Source organism: Struthio camelus, chromosome 3 (assembly GCF_040807025.1).
Source record: "Struthio camelus isolate bStrCam1 chromosome 3, bStrCam1.hap1, whole genome shotgun sequence".
NCBI lineage: Eukaryota > Metazoa > Chordata > Aves > Struthioniformes > Struthionidae > Struthio > Struthio camelus.
Window position 1 is genome coordinate 88,877,930 of NC_090944.1, and position 19,389 is coordinate 88,897,318.

General features: G+C 41.7%; 1 protein-coding gene across 7 annotated transcripts in view; it reads left to right on the top strand.

Annotated features, from left to right (window-relative positions):
* The first annotated feature begins 13,279 nt into the window (after window positions 1-13,279).
* Window positions 13,280-19,389, top strand: part of LYST (lysosomal trafficking regulator) — a 148,884-nt gene continuing 142,774 nt past the window's right edge. For 4 of the 7 annotated variants that reach the window (XM_068938952.1, XM_068938963.1, XM_068938955.1 and 1 more), the window contains exon 1: window positions 18,173-18,292. Coding sequence is in view for 2 of the 7 variants with exons in the window: in XM_068938957.1 (XP_068795058.1) it covers window positions 18,273-18,292 (20 nt within the window). In the remaining 5 variants the exon portion in view is untranslated. Of the gene's footprint in view, window positions 13,513-18,172; window positions 18,293-19,389 lie in introns of those variants that run through there. The other 3 variants (XM_068938957.1, XM_068938956.1, XM_068938953.1) reach the window with 3 other exon arrangements.

Below are 19,389 nucleotides of genomic sequence, written 5' to 3' on the forward strand. Positions count from 1 at the left end.
TCCGAGTGACTAGCGCACCCACGCGTGGGCCGGGCCGCGTTGTATAGCGGGCCATTAAACCAGCAGCCAGCCCACGGGCACGGCGCGTGGGCTCCGCCGCTCACACCGCCTCCCCCAACGGCCGCGCCCGCCGCCCCTCCCCCCGCCCCTCGGCTCCCTGCGGCCAGCGAATCAGCGCCGAGTGGGGTGTGAGGCGGTGGGGCTGCGCCAACGGCCGCCTGGGGGGGAGGGGCTAACGGACTGTCACCTTGCCTGCGGAGGGGGCTCCGTGACAAGTACTGCACTGCCTGGGCGGAGAAGGAGTGCAGTCACTGCTTTTTGGGGTGACCCGGGGCAGGGGGAGGAGTGCGCCGTAGCTTCACTGGACAGGTTGGGGGTAAAGGGAGAGAGCAAACCTAAATCCACACGTCGAGGTCCTTCACCTGCGAATGTGGCCAAGGCAGGCTGCCCCGCGGGTTGCTGGCCCATGGCTAACCTGAGGACTGCGCAATGGCTCCCGCCACATTTGAAACTGCAGTGTGAGCTCTGCCTTGGATGGGAGGCAAGATAGCCCCCTGGTTGTTGCCTTGTGTGGGAAAAAAATGCTCATTGGCAGTGACTTTAACAGGTAGAAAAACACGTCCGACTGCTTTTTGCTCTGACTCTAGTTGCTGAAAAATATCACTGGGTTAGAGGAGCACTCTGTATGCTTTAGTTATGGATTGTGCCCAAGTCAAGATCTTCCTAAAAATCTTTGAGGCTGCCTCTTGAGGCACAGCTGAAATCCCAGCCAGCCACAGATAACCTTGTGGGGGTGGAAGGGTAGAAATAGCTCACAAGGGCTGCTCAGTGAATGGAATTCATGCTTCAACAAGCAGGTTTCAGCAACTGGTTTGGTAACCTTACAGTTTTTAACTTGAATTTTGCAGGCAGTTACAGTATGCAGGTATGAGTTGTTAAATTTCGTATAATACCTTTTTGCAATTTTTGTGAAAACTACTGCTGGATAAGGGAGACGCAGTTCAGCATCCCAATTGGAGAGGCAGAATCCAACTGCTAGACATTTATAGGAAATCAGACATTATTTTCACTGCTTGTGGAATAACTTTTTTCAGGTCTTGCTATGGATGCTGCTTTTTATTAAAACACTTTAACATTAAGGTAGGTATGCAGTACACTGTCTAGGGAATGCGTAGTGTAATTTTCTTTTTTGTTGCCTTCATTTCATCAGTCATTTCTGAAGAACAAAAAAAGATTGTTTTTAGATGGGTCTTTGTTTTCCTATTGTGTCTAAAGAGAGAAGAATACATACTGTATTGCGTCATGGTGTGCACAGAGAAGATGCTGCTGATAAGCTTCAACTTAATATCATCCTCCAGATGGAGGCAGCGATTGGGTTGTGGTACTGCCAGTGTAAATTCCTTGCTCATTAGTGGATTCCGTTCTGCTTATGGTAGGTAGGTGGCATCCTCACTTGACTGTCCATTCAAGCAGTTCAGAAACAGGTAGGTCATTGGTGCACAGTGATAAATCAAGGCTTCATATCTCAGTGTAGGTAGCTTAAAGCTAAGTGTATTTTCTGACACAGATCATCTTGAAAACTCAGCTACTGTATTAATCAGGTCCCTGCAAAAAGCAACAGTTGTCTTCCCATGGTATTTAAATTTGATGTGATACATCTTCTATATGTATATGTATTCATTTTTCTGAGAAAAATAACCACTGTAAACTGGTGAACCTGCAAGAGGGTTAGAGCAGACAAAGAAGATCAAAGCTGTTCAGGCTTTGCTGCAATCGAAGAAAGGCAGAGGGAAAAGACATGCAAAGAGAGATAACAGCTGGAGAAGGGTGGGAACTGAAGAGAAAGAGGATGAAAATGAATGTGGAGAGGACCATTTTTTGATAAAAGGATATAACGGTAGTTTTAATTCCCTTCTGGGAAGTACAGTTGCAGGTCCTTCAGGCTAAAGAGGATGTTAAATGTCATCTCCTCTGCTGTGGGTGAATGACAAGACCTAGTGGAAATGATGTGTCTACTGATTAAGAGATGTTCTCTGGCAGCTTTATAATTAGCACTTCAGTTCCCTTTTATTACAAGTTCCTGAAAATAAATTGTCATGGCGGAGGGGCAGCGCCCGAAGAAAAACCGAGCCATGGTGTCTTCAACTCCTTTTGCTATTAAACTAACCCCTGCCCACCTTTCAGGTTCTTTGGGTGTCTTCTGAGCGGGGTTTGCTGGTGCTAAACGCTCACAATATAGTCAACAGGTAATCAACAAATAATAACTAGCAATTATCAATGAAAACATTCAATAATAATTAACACTATGGAGGATCCCTCGTAACAATACATGTTAACACATCTATCTTTGAGTCACAACAATACAGGATGATAAACTACTTACCTTATGTAAGTAAGTATCTACACAAACAAACAACAAATCATCAAATTAGCAATGACCATCCGTGCTTCTATAGAGTAAGAACTTCTTATCAAATACGACAGGCCTTTCCAATGAACAACATGTGGGGCAGGGGTGGGGTGGGAGAGAGGAGAAAAGCAAATCTCCCAATTCCCTCCAAGTCTGATTGACAGGTGCCCGGTTCCTTCCTCTGCTGGGTCCTAACGCCTTCAGCTCCGCCACTCAGGACCCTGTTGCTAGGGTGCCAAGGGGAGGAAACTGAGCGCAGGCAGGTTTCGCTCGACGGGGTCGGTTATAGGACAAGGCAGAGAGACACCAGGTCTACCCGTTATTCCCGGTGCGGGGGGGGGGGTACCTCCACACTTCCACCCCGTGACGGTTGTCACACCCCGAACATGAATCGTTAAAGGTTTAAGAACAACAAACGATGCAGTAGAAACAGTTGAACATACAGATCCAGGGTGTGGCATATCCACTGGCGTTAGTTATCTCCAGGACTGTTTGAGTCATATTTCGTTTGATGCTTTACAGCAATGCTTATTCCAATTATAATAACGGTAGTAACTAGTATCCATTACAACAAACTTTGACTCCAGCCTGCCATAGAACGACCAAATTTGTTAAATAATTTCCCTAATAAACTGCTGTTTGTAGTATCCCTTAATTCCCGAGCGTCTTAGGCCACACGCTGCATGGTATGTAATTGGGGTTCCAAACTGGAAGTTACATTTGGTATAAAGATATAGCAATTATTATCCGCTAAGCCTAAATAGACACACACCCCCTTTGGTTTAGTAGTAACAAATCTAATGGCATACGGTTTTGCAGTGTCGTTTTAGAGGTAGCTTGAAGGTGTTTGTTAATTAACCCGACAGAATTGTGGGTGGCATTCGCTAAAGCCTCAGCCTGGTATGTTAATTTGCTTAACATGACCTGGTTTGGTGCGTTCACCGCTCCTAAAGAGAAAATACCTTCAAGGGCTCATGAGATCCTCGTCCAAATCCAGGTTTCCTCCCCCCCCCCACCCCATGACGTCATCTCTTTTGTGATAAGTCCAATATTCTGAGTGATTAGGGAATCACGCCACTGTGGACAAAGAGTAGGTACGCCCAAGGTGCGTTGTAGAGGCACAGTAATATGGGTTTTTGGAAAAGAAGGTTCAAGGAGTCCTGTTTCATCTTGGAGTTTAGCGGGGTCTAGTTCTCCCTGGGTTTTTCCTTTAGGTAACTCTAAATCTAGTGCTTTTTCGCAGCTATCTGCTTTCGAAGGCAGCTATAGTGGTCAGTAAAGATAGCATCAGAGTGGCGTTTGACATGACTGTGATGCACAGAACTATACGGCAGTTCAGTATGTAAATTTCCATCTGCATGTGCCCATATCAGCCCCACAGGCAGTTTAATAGCACCAGTACGACAGCCTTCCTTTTTGCTTTCAGGTATTGGGGCTTGGGCACAAGCGCAGGTTGCAGTAAGAACTCTAGTCACCAAGAGATACGGGCTTACATCATTTGAATTAAAACAATCCAGTACTCGCTGACAATTCCATAACATAGACTGGTTTAGATTAGGTGTTGCACCAAGATGTATTTACTGGATACGTCTATTTTAAAGAGTGATTTTCATTCTTCTACCCTTTTAATTGGTTATTATAATCAGTCAAGTCTAGGTCATACATTTCATTTGCTTCACCTTTATCAGTAGCATTAGTAAAATTTACATATAATGGTATAAGCCCAATTGGTAGGAAGGAATCAGCTGACCCTGGCATGGGCAAGCAGGCTGTGATTTGGATTAGGTTTATCATATCCGCAAACCCCTTGACAAGTTTTAATACGGTGTTTTCCTCAAGAGTCCTGAGCCCCTAGATACAATTATTAGCAATAGCATAAATTGTAACATCCGCATATTGGCGATGGATGAGAAGTTCACACGAAGTAAAATATCTGAAAGCTAAACTCTGAAAGAGAAAAGAAAGGATATTCCTCAAACAGTAAGTAGGGTTAGGAACAAGGTAAAATCCAGCGTGAGCTAATTCTATAGGACTTTCTATTTTCATTGACAGCCTCTCATGTATATGCTCCCCTAGACTTATTTAAGCTCAAAGGTACAATCCTGACGTTTGCATGGCCGTAACGGACCAACATAGTCCACCTGCCATGTATGCCAGTGGACTTTGTCATGGCTAATATGGGCTACAGGTAACTGTCCCGGGTGTTCCCCCTTAAATCGTGATTTACAGAGAGGACAAGAAGAGATGATCTGATTTACCGTAGTCAGTGTTACGGGCCACCCTTGTGCAACACTTTCCCTATACAAATGAGAGCAACCTGAATGCCCACGCTTAATGTGTGTCCATTCCAACAAATGTTCCCACTCTCCTCCTTCCTTGTTCACCAGATTAATATGAGTTAATGCTCTGATGCTGGCGTATTCGCTTTCGAAGGGGCTTTTACCCAACCTACAGAGAGGTTCCCGGCTCTAGCAATTTCCAGCAATCATTTCCATTCATCCGATCTCCACACCAAAGTTCTATTTATTGTCCAACCATTAGCATCTCATTGTCCAATCCACTCAGTACACCCCTTGAAAAACTGCAAAAGAGTCTGTGTAGATTATACATGCTCTATTTTCCGTGGCGATTAGTACCACAAGGAGTTTGCCCACCTGAGTGCTGCCGTTTCCCGTTTCTTCCAGGGTTTGCCCAGTGCCAATATTCATTGCAACTCACTTACGTATCCACCTCATGTTTGTTTTCTTCGACGAGGCATCAGTAAACCATACATCAATTTTATCCATTCCTGCAGTAAAATCTGGGGCAACTTTTCCTGGAAATGGGTTTGGAGGTAAGTATAACATTGTCTGATCTGCATTGGTAGGATGTGGCCATCTAGATAATTTTACACTCCCTTCCGTTAGAGGAAGTACGTGGTTGATGCCGTCAATATAGGCGTACCATTTTCTTATCATTGCCTTTTGGGCAACACCTTCAGGCGGTGGAGTGCCCTTCAATATAGGATTTAACGACGGAAACAGCCCTCAGATGATTACTGTTTGAGAAGTTGTAGTTTTTTCCACTTCTTTTACTGCTCGAGCAAGGGGCAATAGGCCCGTTTCCCACTCGCTATAGCAGGTTTCAGGCTCCTTGAAAGCAGTGGAAGAAAATAAAATGGGACATTTAGCTTCTGTAGAATTTTTTTGGAATAAGCCACAGTATGAAGCATGGGTAGAAAAGCTTCATTATACATGGAGAGGGTCTGTAGGGTGCAGCGGACTTAATTTCTAGTAAGTAATTAAATCATTTTGTAGTGTATCCAAGGCCTCAGTATGAACTGCTTCCCACTTCCAGACAGTATTCCCTTTTAATAAGTTGTACAGTGGCCTTGCAACTACGGAAAACCCAGGTATGTGCTTCCTCCAGAAGCTCAATGTTCCCAGTATCCCTTGCAATTCCTTTTTATTGTTAGGAACTTCCCTTTTCTCAATTTGTTGTAGCACATCATCTGGAACAGCAACTGCACCAGCCATCCATATAGTTCCTAAAAATGTTACTCCACCAGTGACTCTACTTATATTAATGTGTTTTTTCAGAGGCTTTAGCCCTAGGTTTTCTGCTTGAGCCTTATTAATGACATGAATTTGCATGCCTGTATCGATTAAGAAAGGGATCCCTAATCTACACGGACCGATTGGGATTTTGTTAGGCTCTGAACCCTTATGCCATTGCAAGCGACTTACTACTTGAGTGGGATGTCCTGGAGCTCGAGTGTCCTTGTCTAGTGATGGTTTAGTTGCTGCAAAAGGATTACAGTGTTCAGTGGTCGGGGCAGTTGGAGGCATTTTAGTATGGCCCACTTTTGCCAGGGGAGGGGCATTCGCTTCCAGCCCTTCAACAAGCACTTAAACATTGCATTAGTCTGTCCATGCAATAAGTCTGCAGGCACTCCGAAAGCCTGTGCATGTCACCACAGATCGCGTCTCGCCTGTGTTGTCCTGAGGTTTCTGGATCCACCTTCCGGGTGGTGTTTTGCGGATGTGTTGGAGCGTAGTGGTCTCGAGATGCTCGCTGGACTTTCCTTACTGTTGTTTCTGGTGGTGGTGGGTCAGCCCAACCCTTCTCCCGTCCATAAGTAACGATCTCGTGCAAGAGATCGGCCATGTTGAAATCGGTATTTCTGGCCCCTCGGGGTTCCGTTGATTTGTTTCCCGGTCACGGGTTATGCGCTCCCTTATGTGGTTTACCTGCATCTTCACAGCGTTTGGCAGGCCCTTTATAAGTGGTTTAAGATGGAGTGGATCTACGGGAGCCATAAGGGGCACATCATATTTTCCCTGGATTACATCTGCTAGTTCTGATTACTTCCAGTTTTGTAAAATAAGTGGTTCTCCCTGCTCCCAGGGATCTAGGCCTCCCGCCCATTACGTGACCTTTGCAGTTAATGACCAGTCTCCTGGTGGCCCTTCATTAGAAGGGAATACTCCTGGACCCCAGTAGCCGCTAGCTTCAGTATTATTCAGGATTAGTCTGTCTCCCCCTAATTGGGAAAGCCTCCACAAATATTCGCACTCCCTTTCCCGGGGTGCCTAGCGAATTGTTGTTGGAGCTCCCTCAAATCTGGGACTGTATATGGGGTGGTCCGGACGGTCACCCTTGGGTTCCTGCCCTGGGACCCCTCCTATTTTTCATTTTTTATTAAAGGTTTTATTGCTGGTGCCGGTGGTTCCACTTCATCCCTCAATGAATAATCTTCCTCATCCGCTGAGCCAGCCAAACTACCCCTGTCCCAGTCGTCGGGGTCCACAGCAGTAATCAATTTCTTTATCTGTACAGCACAGATGCTTGAGGCAGCACGCGCTGCAATGGTGTCTATATGTCGTTCCAGGAGTTTGTTATGCTGCTTGCTTTCCTCTAATTTCTTATGCAGGCTCTGGGCCTCCAGTTGTCTCCACCGGAGCTGTTCTTCTACTTTTTCTCTTTTATATTTTTCCCTTTCTAATTCTTCTCTTAATGTTTCAATTTCACTCTTTTGCCCCAAATCTCCTGCCATTAAATTTTCCTTTTCTAGTTTCAGGTTTTCCACCTCTAATTGGAGATATTGGCTCTCATTCCCCAATCACATCTGTGAATGCTTGCTAGCTTCATGGGCATCCTGTGCGCATGACAAGCATACCCCTAGGAGGGCACAAGTGGCCGCTTTTCCCTTGCCCGGCTTATAGCCAGTCCTCCGATCACAGATATGATTCACTACCGCCATTTTGTCCTACCAGTGTCCAGCACCCAGCTGCTCCCCCTTTACAGAAGGTCCACAGCCATTTGCCACCAGCAAATCCTTCAGCGACACCCCGCTCTCTGCGCCACTAAGCATGGAGGTACTCCCCCATCAGTAATAATGGGTAGACCCGGTGTCTCTCTGCCTTGTCCTATAACCGACCCCGTCGAGCGAAACCTGCCTGCGCTCAGTTTCCTCCCCTTGGCACCCCAGCAACAGGGTCCTGAGTGGCGGAGCTGAAGGCGTTAGGACCCAGCAGAGGAAGGAACCGGGCACCTGTCAATCAGACTTGGAGGGAATTGGGAGATTTGCTTTTCTCCTCTCTCCCACCCCACCCCTGCCCCACATGTTGTTCATTGGAAAGGCCTGTCGTATTTGATAAGAAGTTCTTACTCTATAGAAGCACGGATGGTCATTGCTAATTTGATGATTTGTTGTTTGTTTGTGTAGATACTTACTTACATAAGGTAAGTAGTTTATCATCCTGTATTGTTGTGACTCAAAGATAGATGTGTTAACGTGTATTGTTACGAGGGATCCTCCATAGTGTTAATTATTATTGAATGTTTTCATTGATAATTGCTAGTTATTATTTGTTGATTACCTGTTGACTATATTGTGAGCGTTTAGCACCAGCAAACCCCGCTCAGAAGACACCCAAAGAACCTGAAAGGTGGGCAGGGGTTAGTTTAATAGCAAAAGGAGTTGAAGACACCATGGCTCGGTTTTATTTTGGGTGCCGCCCCTCTGCTGTGACACACATTCTCTGGTTTTGGTTGAATGAACTGTACTATTTGACTCGAGGTGAAAAGTGGGTTTTATTTTGTCAAGAAAGCAAAACTGAAAACATGAAAAACTTATGTTGATAGTGGAAGCTCTTCCTGATCCATTTGGGATTCTTTCCCCAGCCAACTAAAAATCCTGTTACTTGTACAACTGCTTGTCAGCTGCTCTTGTAGATGACAGCAATGATCTGTTTCTTTGGATGGACAATAACAGGACTGTACATCCCAGTGCACCATTCATGTTTTTAAGGAAAATATCATCTTGCACTTGTTGCCTTTTAATTAGAAATACGTATCCTGAATTACTGTGTAATCAGTTTGATCTATTTATAAAGCTGAGATAAACCAGTTGAGTTAATATGCTATTGCAGTTTTTTAAAGCTCTTATTTATGCAGTCTTGGTAGGGCTTTATCATTCCTAAATGCGTATTTTTAACTTTATTTAATGTAAGCTAATGTAAATATACATATTTAATCTGTAACTAGAATTTATTTATTAACCTGTGATGTGTTGAGGATTAGAAGTAGAGAACACTCAGCTCCCTCCAGAAGAAACAGTGGCTGACTACGGGAGTAAGAGCGGAGAATACGATCTTACCTGATTTGACTCTGCTGTAGATACCCTGTTTTCAGAATAAAGCATGGTAGTTTTACCTTTGAAGATTTTATTCTTACATTGTGGTTGTGAATTATAAAGGGAAAAAGGTACTTAGCTACTAGAAATTGGTGGATTTCGATTTTTAGCCTGGACTGGATCACTCAGCTGCAGTTTTGTTACGATTCTTGGTCTCATTTCTGATAATTTTTTACAAGAGATACAGAACTATGAAAGCTGTTACAATTAGAACTCTGTTTTTCATTCTTGCTTTTATTTGCTTATCTCTTGCTGGTGGTTTGCATATTCTGTTCTTAATCTGTGGATTTCTGGTGGATATAGAGTCAAGTCCCGTCTTGCTCTAGATAATTTGATGTTTTCTTTGATAATTTACTAGTAGCAAGCAGTTAGAGAAATGTTTTTTACAGAAATGTTTTCTAAGTTCTGTCTTCCATTGCAAAACTAAAGAGAAAAGGGAATACTAAAATAAAATGTGTTGCTTCTTAGGATGTATGAATGAAAGGTGTATTTGTTGCAGACAGCTCCGTTTCCAAGAGATTCAGTTTTTGAGAAACAGAATACTCTTAACCTGTCTGAGTTGAATAATGTATTTTAATCCTCTGTTTCATAAAACTTTAACAGAAAAGTATAAATGCTTTTGTAATCATTTTTTTTTCTGGTTCAGAACAACAATAGAGGTATAAATTGGTACTGTTTTACGGATTTTTTTTTTCCAGTTCATAATGATTTCAGATAAGTGGGTATATATTTTCGTTTTGCACTTCAGCAACAAACTGTTGGTCATGGAGGACATTATTAGTAGGGAGGTAAATAGTCAAAATAGAGGTTGAAGAACCTGTTGTACTTTGGTAACAGTGGTGTACGCTGATTACATTGTCATTAATTTGCCATGAGCACAGTATTTATTAATGAAAGTATTATGTACCCTGAGATTTTCATAAACATGGGATTTTTTTTTAACAGACTTATCTATGCAGGAAACGTTTTTCTGCTTTGCCGTCATTAACCTGGTTTCTTGCTTTTGCCTTAGCCCACATGTCAGACTGCGTTTGTGACAAAATATTTCTAACCCTTGTTGCTCTGGATCCTCTGCATTCACAAAGTTCGGTATAAGTGCCTCTTTTTATTGTACTTTATTGATGTAAGTCATAGAAATCATAATTTTCAACTGGCTTTTCCGCCCTTTACTATAGGACTAAATCCCTTTTCACTTTTTCTGTTTTTTATATTTCGTTCTGCAAAAGTATAGTTGATGTTCTGTGGTAGTCATACAACACTACAGAAACATGTTAACTGGTATAAAACTGTCACTAAAGTTGCAAAATGCGGGACATACAAAATCATGACAGTTATTTCCAGTTACCTGTTTTTTGTGCATGAAATACTGTCTAAAATGCTTGCTTATTTGAACCAATAAAGCCCAGTTTAAGATGCTTGTGTGCAGATTATCCTAAACCTGCATTGTACCTCTTTTGGCATAAAGGCATGCTTTAAATCTAATAATTCAGTCTAGCCTCATGAAAGAATATTATCATATGTTATAACTACACAATGTATTAATACATAAATGTATTACAAGCTTTATCTCATTGCTTTTGTCAAACCTAAAGTTCACTGCTGAACTGAAATGGTCTGTGTGAGATTATTGCCCATTCTTACCACCAGTACGCCTCTTCCTAAATGGTGACTACAAATGGTGAATGCCCTTTACTGTCATGGAAGGGGGAAGAAAGTGAAGCATCCTCGTTTTCGTCAAAATGGAAAGACTTTTCGTTTTCAGTCTTTTTTTTAATCTGACCTCAATAGGTTTGATAGTGGTAAGCTTTCAGTTTACCACGAGTGTTCGTTGGCAACCATGATTGCAGTAGCTGGAGTGGCAGGAGCTACTCCTGTGCAGAATCAAGTGCAGCAGTACCTCACTGAGGTCTCAATAAATGTGAAGGCCTAGCTTGCACGGTGATTGTAGAATTGTGACAGTAAGTATTCTTGGTGTTTTTGCTTACAGAATACTTAAAGGGGTGTGTTGCTCTTCTGGAATTTTTAAAAAGATGAGATTTGTTGCTTTGCTTTGCCTTTTTTCTGTTATAAAAGCATCAAATACATTTAACTGTTACATTATTTGACTAAGGGTATTTACAGAAAAATATTTGCTGGCAAAACAACTGTGGGATAAACGTTTTGCCCTAAATCTCATCTTACAAGTTTCAGATTCACAGATGAGATTTTGTAGCTGACTGAGTTCTGCTAACACCTTTTAGCAGTGTTTTATGCACATGCATGATTTGAGCTTTTACGAGTTATTGCTGCTCAGCTGAGGGGCACTGCTTACCTTTGGAAAAGAGGTAACTTTTTAAACTCTAGGAAATGCCAAGTTATGCCTAAAAAATAGTCCCAGAAAATGGTTCAAAAATGTATAGCTGTTAGGACGAGAAGAGTGTAACTGAAGTCTGGAGTTTTCTCCTCAGTTTCATACCCCATCCTTTTAACTAAGGCTAAACGAATAATTTTTGTCAGATTTTTCCAAACTGGGTGATAGTAATGCTGTATTAGAACGATGTTTTCTTGGAACATCAATTTTCCTGGGGCATTTTTGCTCATTTAATTGAGTAGATGTAAGATTCCTGGTAGATTCCAGAAATCTGTGTGCTATGAGAGCAATGACATTCTCCAAACCAAAAACAATAACTGGTGTAACTCTAGTTTTTTTTCCTTGCTGAATATTTCGTGATTGAATCTGAATTCTGTTGAGAATACAGGCTGTTCAAGTGAATAGGAAATGACTAAGTTGAACACAGTGATAATCTAGGAAGATTTTCTGTGAATGTCAGTAAAATTCTCGGGTGTTTTAGCATGCTCTTTTCCATGCCTTTATTTTCTCATAATGAAAAAGATTCTTCAGTTCAGAAAATCTAATAAATAGTGGTCTAAAACTCTAGAACTCCTTAACAGCTTGATACTAGATTAATTCAAATGTTAAGAATGATTAAATGATGGAATAAGCTAATTCTGAGTTACTGGGTTTTGTTGTGGGTTTATTTCCAGATTTTTTTAATGAAGGATAATGCGTTTACATGCTCTATATTGGATAAGTTCTAACAATACTATCTGGCTCCCATACTGCGTATCATCAACACAAAGCATCTGTGTGCCCAGTTAATGGCGTTCTGTAGTTGATAAAGCTGGTGCTGGTGAATCTAGGACTGTACATTTTTTACTCAGACCTTCTAAAAACACAATCTTTAAAAACTACACTTACTTTAGAATGGCTAGGCAAACTGGATGATCATCCAGCTCTCCAAGTCAGCCAAGGGTCTTTCAGTGATGTGGACAAAATTAAATGTTTTTGACTCGAGAGGACTAAAGAATTTCAGAGCTGCCGAACAGTTGAGGCAGGAAGGGACTGCTGCAGATCATCTAGTCTAACCCTCCTGCTCAAGCAGGTTCACCTAGAGTAAATTGCCCGTGACCCTGTCCAGAAGGCTTTTGAATATCTTTAAGGATGGAGGCTCCACAGCTAATGAAGATACAAACCAGTCACAAAAACGTCCAGTACAGCAAGCGTTTTTGTGATTGCTGTTTGATGGTATTTTTATCTGAAATATCATTCTGTCACTGGAAAAGCAGAGGAGAAAACTCAGTAACAAATGGATCCGACTTTTCCAAGGAAAAAATTCCCAGGGGAAGTCCTATTCCCAGCTAAGAGAGAATAATAATATAGGTAGCATTATAGTAGCACTTGAAAGATACAACTTGAATACAGGCTTCAGTGATCCCCAGCACAATTTTTAAAAAAAGCGTATTTCTGGAAGGCACCTTCCGTACTACAAAAGCTTTGCTTGTGCCATTTCAAGCGATCGAGTCATACAGTCCAGTTAAGAAATGCGTCAGGCTTCTTAAACTAGTTTTCTTGTCTTAAGCTCTTGGAATTCTATTCTAGAACGCTATGCTTACTTCAATTTCATCGTTTCTTGCCCAAGTGGTAGCTGTACATGTTTCTTGAGGCTGTGACCCTCCCTGTGAAATTTTGTTTCCTAACAATGCCCGGACATGTCTGCTTAGGGAGTAGAACTTCTGTGTTTTCCAGTGGGTTCTAAGGTGCCCGTCTAGACTTCTGTCAGAAGACTTCAGAGCAAACTGACTTGCTATTTTTGGTGCTGTTACGCAGTAGTAAGCTATGTAGCCAGTAAGGGAAGTACAGATAACTCCGATGGAAAAGAGGAAGGTTCATTCCTTTTATCCTCAGCCAAAATGGCTCACTTTGGTGTAATCTGCTGTGGAACCTGCTGCTCACCACACTACACGTGGTACTGTTGCTGTTTTTTACTCCAAGTAATCTAAACATTTTAAGGTTAGTGTGAAATGTTGTAGACTTTTCCCTAGACAGATAGAACCAATTCTGCTGAGAACTCTGATGTATTTGCACAAAAGAGAAACCAACGACCTGGTAAGAGAACGAATTAAAATATAAAGTTGCCAAGTAATTTGGAAATTAAAAATGACGTGTTTTGTAAATGACGAAACCTGCAAGTTTTGCAGGTGACTTGTGGAGAAGAATTCTAATATAATCTGTCTGGAATTAATTCAAATAAGAAATCCCTAGTTGCACATGCAAACAGGTCTTTGAAAAATAGCACTACTACTTACAGTAGAGGTCTTTATTTGATATATGAAAATTGCTTGAAGAGTTAGACATTTCAATGGATTGAAGTGTCTGAATGAAAGCAGGGTTGGACTGGACAATCTCAAGAGGTCCCTTTCAACCTCAGCTGTTCTGCAATTCTATGATTCTGCCATAGCGACTGGAATGAGCAGTTTGCTTAGCTGTCTTCTATTTGGAAAACTATGTAACATGGAAAACATTAACTGTCTTTGTTAACCAGGCATCAGGTTTTTTTAGCTGGTAAGTCAGATACTGTTTAAAATGGTGTATATTTTTGAGGGCAGATGTTACTCTAGCATCTGAATGTCTCTACTCTTTATCCTTTTACTGTGTTGAATTATAATACAGAAGAATCTGTTAAATGTATACTAGTTTTATACCATTGCAATTCTGAAAATCTGTATCACCATGTTGTCACACATGTACCGATTCACATTTTGTTGTTACCTTATTTAACAAATAAGGTTATTGAAATTAAAGGGACCTTGTCTGCTAATGTCAGTCCTGACTCACCATGTAAAAGTTAATCTCTGGTCTAAATCTGTATGTTTTCAACTCACAAATTTATTCTGTTTAATCATACTGTACCAAACCCACAAGGAGGGAAGATAAGCATGTATGGTGCCAGATGTACTGCATTGCTCTTGTCTGAAACATCTCTCTGGCTTCTTCATTGATTGCACTATAGGAGAATATTGAAGGACAACTTTATGTATTTCAGAGTCGTAGGAAGAACAACTTAGAAGTATTCACTATGAGTGAAAATAAGATTGAAGTGAAGCCTTTGTTCTGTGTGCGCTGTATCAAAACTCAAAATTATTTACAGGATATATAAAAATTCAATATTCTGCTGATGTGGTCTCTGATAAGGTAATGGTTATTTGGTGGGAAATGCAGTAGATGATTGAATTCTTTCTGATGTGTTTGACTTTTATGCAAAAACATTTTTATTTAAAAAATATCCCAAATACTGCTTAACTGCAGAAATGCTCACAGCTATTTTATTTAAATTGTAGACATTCATGACAAACTAAAGTAACTTTAGTGGTGCTAAGGGAAAAGGGAGGGAGAAGAGGAAGCAAATGAAGAGCTAAATCTGGACTAAAGCACAAAATCCAAACTACAGACATTCTGGGAGTTTTGCAAAGACCCTTAGAGCAAACCCCAAACCTAACAGCTTTTTGAATAATTCTGGCAGCACCTTGTGGTTGTAAACATTGCGTGAGCTTTCTGTCTCTGATTGCCTTTACCTCAGGAAAATGAGTGAATTCACTGTAAGGGCTATAAACCTGGGTTCTTAGGAAATCTTCTGGACTCGAGTTTATCTCCTGGCTTTTACCCCATGAGAGAATTCTTGGGAATGCACTTACCAGAAATGAGTACTCCTCAATCTGTTTCGTGCTACAAGGACAGCAGCTATCGTGCCTAAGATGGCAGGCGACAACAAACTGTTAGAGGGAACTCCAGAATGCCTGATAAAGTCCTGGATGTCTCCAGCAGATAATTGGAGCATACAGGAATCTTGTTAGATGTGGACTGGTTCATATCCTTTCTTGCCTCAAGGCAGGAGCCAAAGCACTTGAGTGGACCAAAAGGATAAACAAGAGGCATCACATGACAGTGCAGGATACAGGCTCTGGCAGCTACAAACATATTACATAATATTTTTATGTATGTTCGTATAAAACTGTTCTATGGGAATATTCCATGGAATAGTCTTACGTGAACATATTGAGATCCCAGGGAATCAGGCATCAAAAAAAATATCGTGGGGAGAGTGGTAAATAACATCAGATGTATGATCTGACATGGACTGAGGCAGATTTATATTTAGATCTGTGTGCAGAGAGATTTGTGCTTCTGCCTCTATCAGGTGCATGTTGTTTGGGAAGGGAAACAAAAAGAATTGTACCCTAAAAGGATTTACAGTAAGATGTTAAAAAAAACCAAAAAAACCTTAATTAATGGTAGAGCCAAAGGCTCAAATGTCAAAGTAATACTGCCCATAGAAGCATGCCTTGAGGAAGGAAATATGTGTTAAGTGGTAACTGGCAAAAAGTCAGTTTTGTTGGTGTATGTGGTATCAACGTAACTGCTGTTATAGCCTACTGAAGTCAGTGCAGCTCTTCCGGCAAAGTGACATTATTGTGGATTTGGCTCAAGGTGGGCTGATGATTCCAAATGGAAAGGTGGATGTCGTGGTGTGAACAGACTATGTGAGGCACTCATGTCATATAACCTAGTGCAGAAATATTCCATGTGCGGAGTGCTCCATTTAGTAAAAATGATTTCTAAGCAGGTTTTCCTCATCTTCATCTGATGCAGAGGCTTTGGTGTATCTGGCAGCTGTTTTGACTTTCCATAATTTTGAATTTAGTTAGCTGGTAAGGGATACCAGAATTTCACTATTTATGGATTATGAAACTTCTGAAATGTCACATTTAAGATCATGACATGCTGTGAAACACTGATACTATTTTCGGACCTCCTCAAAATTGTTTTTAGTCCACCAGAGATCATGTTTATGTTAAGTGTAAAGTTATTTTGTTGCACTGGCTGTCTGTGTGCTTCCTGTTTTTTGTCTGTTTCCTTAGTAAGAGAATAGTGTAAGGTTTCCCCCTTCTGGATATAAACCATGCAGATTGTCTGAAAGCATAATACAGTATCTGTGCAATCTATTTTCTTGTAATTTTACATTGTAAAAGATACACAGAAGTGTAAGATATTAAATAGCTGTTAATTACTTAATAAATGTAAAGAAACTTCTTTTGCAGTCTCAGTACACAGAGACAGCTATTCAAGAGCACAGTGCACTCACACAACTTATTTATTCTCCAGAGCCATGTCTTTTTCCATCGCAGTGGGCTAGAATTGGCTTAATGTAGCACAGAATGTGTGCCCATTTAAAGCAGTCTGTATTATCAATTGCTTGCATTTTCTACCTCATGATGTTTTCTCCACTTAATAGAAATCTTTTCTCGCTTCATGACCGACATTGCAGTGTCTGGAGAGAATTAAACTCTAGCTCTCATTTATTCCACCTGTAAACTGTCCTTCCAAGATGCAATAAGAGATAATAGAAGGGACAAAAAAATCACATGCCCATTTCAGAGTTTCGGGTTCACTTGGTGGGAGCAATGCATTGAATGAAATCACCGGCATGCACCATATAATGGCTTAATTCCAGCCTTCCACAGGGAGATCTGGGTAAAGGGTGGACCATAATCTTGTTCTGATTCACCATTATCTACCGAAAAGAAATTCCACAGATACCTTACTCATTTTATGCTTTCTTGCATCCCTGTCAATCCTGATTCTCCAGAGGGGAGGAACAGGATGGGCTGTCACTGCTGTTGCAGTTCGTGTGAGTGCTCTGTGTTCTCTGTCTGCGTTGATCTCTGTGCCTGACCATGCATGTGCTATGTGTGTGTATGTTCATGTGGCTATGGGAAACGTGCTCAGCCTTGCTACTGCCTGGGCTTGGGTACACAGATCCACAGCAGCCTCGCACCTCTCTAGATTCAGCATCTGCTAGCACCTTCATAGTCCACTACCTTGAAGATTGTACCTGTTGCCTTGATCTGTCACTGCAGGAGACCAGGAAAGCTTTCTCTGAACACGGGCGTCTGGACCATACCCCCTGGAAAAGAATTGCAAGCTGCCAGCAGAAAGGATGAGCTGCCTAATTAGCCCTACAGTTAGGATCGAGAGAGGGCCCAAGCCTCAAGCTCCTGTTTGAGTGGGGCTGCAAAGCGGCTGCTGAAGGGAGGCTGCAAAGTGACTATAACTATGGTGGAAAGTGTGGACATAGAGCCTCTTCAGCTGGGAAGATTTGGAATGAGTATTTTGAATGTTGCATTTGAGCCTTGCAGGCCAACAGGAGCTTGAGAGTGAGAACAAGTGACTGAGGATGGGGAAGGTAGGGCTGCTGCCTTTGGCAGCAGTGCTGATTCAAACCTGTTTGCAGTGTGTACAAAACTAAAGGGTAGAAGGTGCAGAGACCTTAGTACCTCTGTTCAACACCATTGCTGACTTGAAGCCAGTCAGTGTAGTTGCCTTTCAAATGTCCTTCCAGTTGATAGTATGCTTAAGGACTGAGTTGAAGCGAGGTCTTCCTGCCTGTTGGCAGGAGTGTGGCCTTTGCTGAAAATGTAATCGTGAGGGTGCAAATGGCATATGTAACACTTGAAGCTCTTATTTGAAGAGACAAGCTCATTGCTTCAGTAGGCTGGGAGCCCCACAAAAAAAAGCTTTCCTGACAAGATGCTCAAGAACAGAACAGAAAACGAAAGGGAGCAACAGAATTGTTGCAACCCTTTTGTTGTTGCATTGTATTAGGAGCAACCAAAGTGAAAAAGAAGAAATGGCTTTTAGAGTTGCCAAGGACATTCTTTGTTCAGCTGTGTTTTGTATTAACTGTTTTCTTTTTAATTTGTAAATTGCAGTGTGGGGATAGCTCTCCTAGTAGGGCATTCCTGTTGCTGCTTTTCTCATGGAGAGAGATGGAGGCCATCTGAAGCAATGAGCACAGCAAAACCACACACATGAAACTGCACAGAGACAGGTGAGTTGAGATTCATTAAAATGATGTTTTTCCTGAGTGGTTAGAGCATCTGTCCAAATGAGCCAAAGAGGCTGCCTTTTTTTGCTGTTGTTCTTGCCTTTTTTTTTATTTGAACCTGACAGAGGGTTTCAATCCACAGATGAACCTTCTTCCAGAAAATGCCCTTCTTGGTGGGGCTAAAAAGGTATTTGCATCACAGGTACTCTCTATTCCTCCTGTTGAAGTTGGATCACTGTACAGGAAGGAATCCTGGGGCAGAAGGAAGAAAGTATAAGACAGGATCACTCCTTGTTAACTTCGTAGAGAGGATTTCTTGGAAGCGGTGAGGCCTGGGCTCTGGTCCCTTTGCAGAGCTGCTTATGTCTTTTCCATTGGGCATCTTCTGACGAGACGCATAAGAAACCATGCAGAGCTCAAATGAAAATATTGTTTTTCTTCCAGTGAGGACTGCCTCTGAGATGCTTTGCAAGACTTAGCTTTTACCTGCTAAGAGACTACAGGATGGCTAGGGGGAAAGGTACACTTTTGTTTGGTTGTTGTTATTTTACTTTCTGAGATCTAAGTCATCCTGCTTCTGATACTGACAGAAACCAGGCCTTGTAGATAGAAATGGAGCAGGAAGTGGTTAAAACGGAAAAGCTAGGCCTTATGAAGTAGGGAGTATGTAACCTTTTGGGGAAGAAGCATAGAAAGTAGAAAACAGATAGAACGCATTCCTTAAGAAAAGAAAACCAGCTCTTTGTCAACAATCTCAGTGTTTTCCACATGGACCTGTAATGTCTTCGCTTGGAGGAAAAAAGATACTAGACAGTACTTGACTTCCTCTCTTGGCTAGAACTCCCCAGCCTTATACTCTGAGAAGATGGTGAAGAGGAACAAAGACGAAAGAGTAATCGGCAAGAAATCAAACTTGACAGCACAATTATGTATTAACTGCTTCACTTGAAACATGCAGGGCAGGGACACCTCTAACACTAGGGAATTCGTACTGAAATTTTTCCTCTGCAAAGAGAGAGCAGGCCATATAAAAACTGTCAAAAGCAACCAGAAACATGACTGTTAGTTAAGAGACCTTGAGGCAGCAAATAGGGATCAGG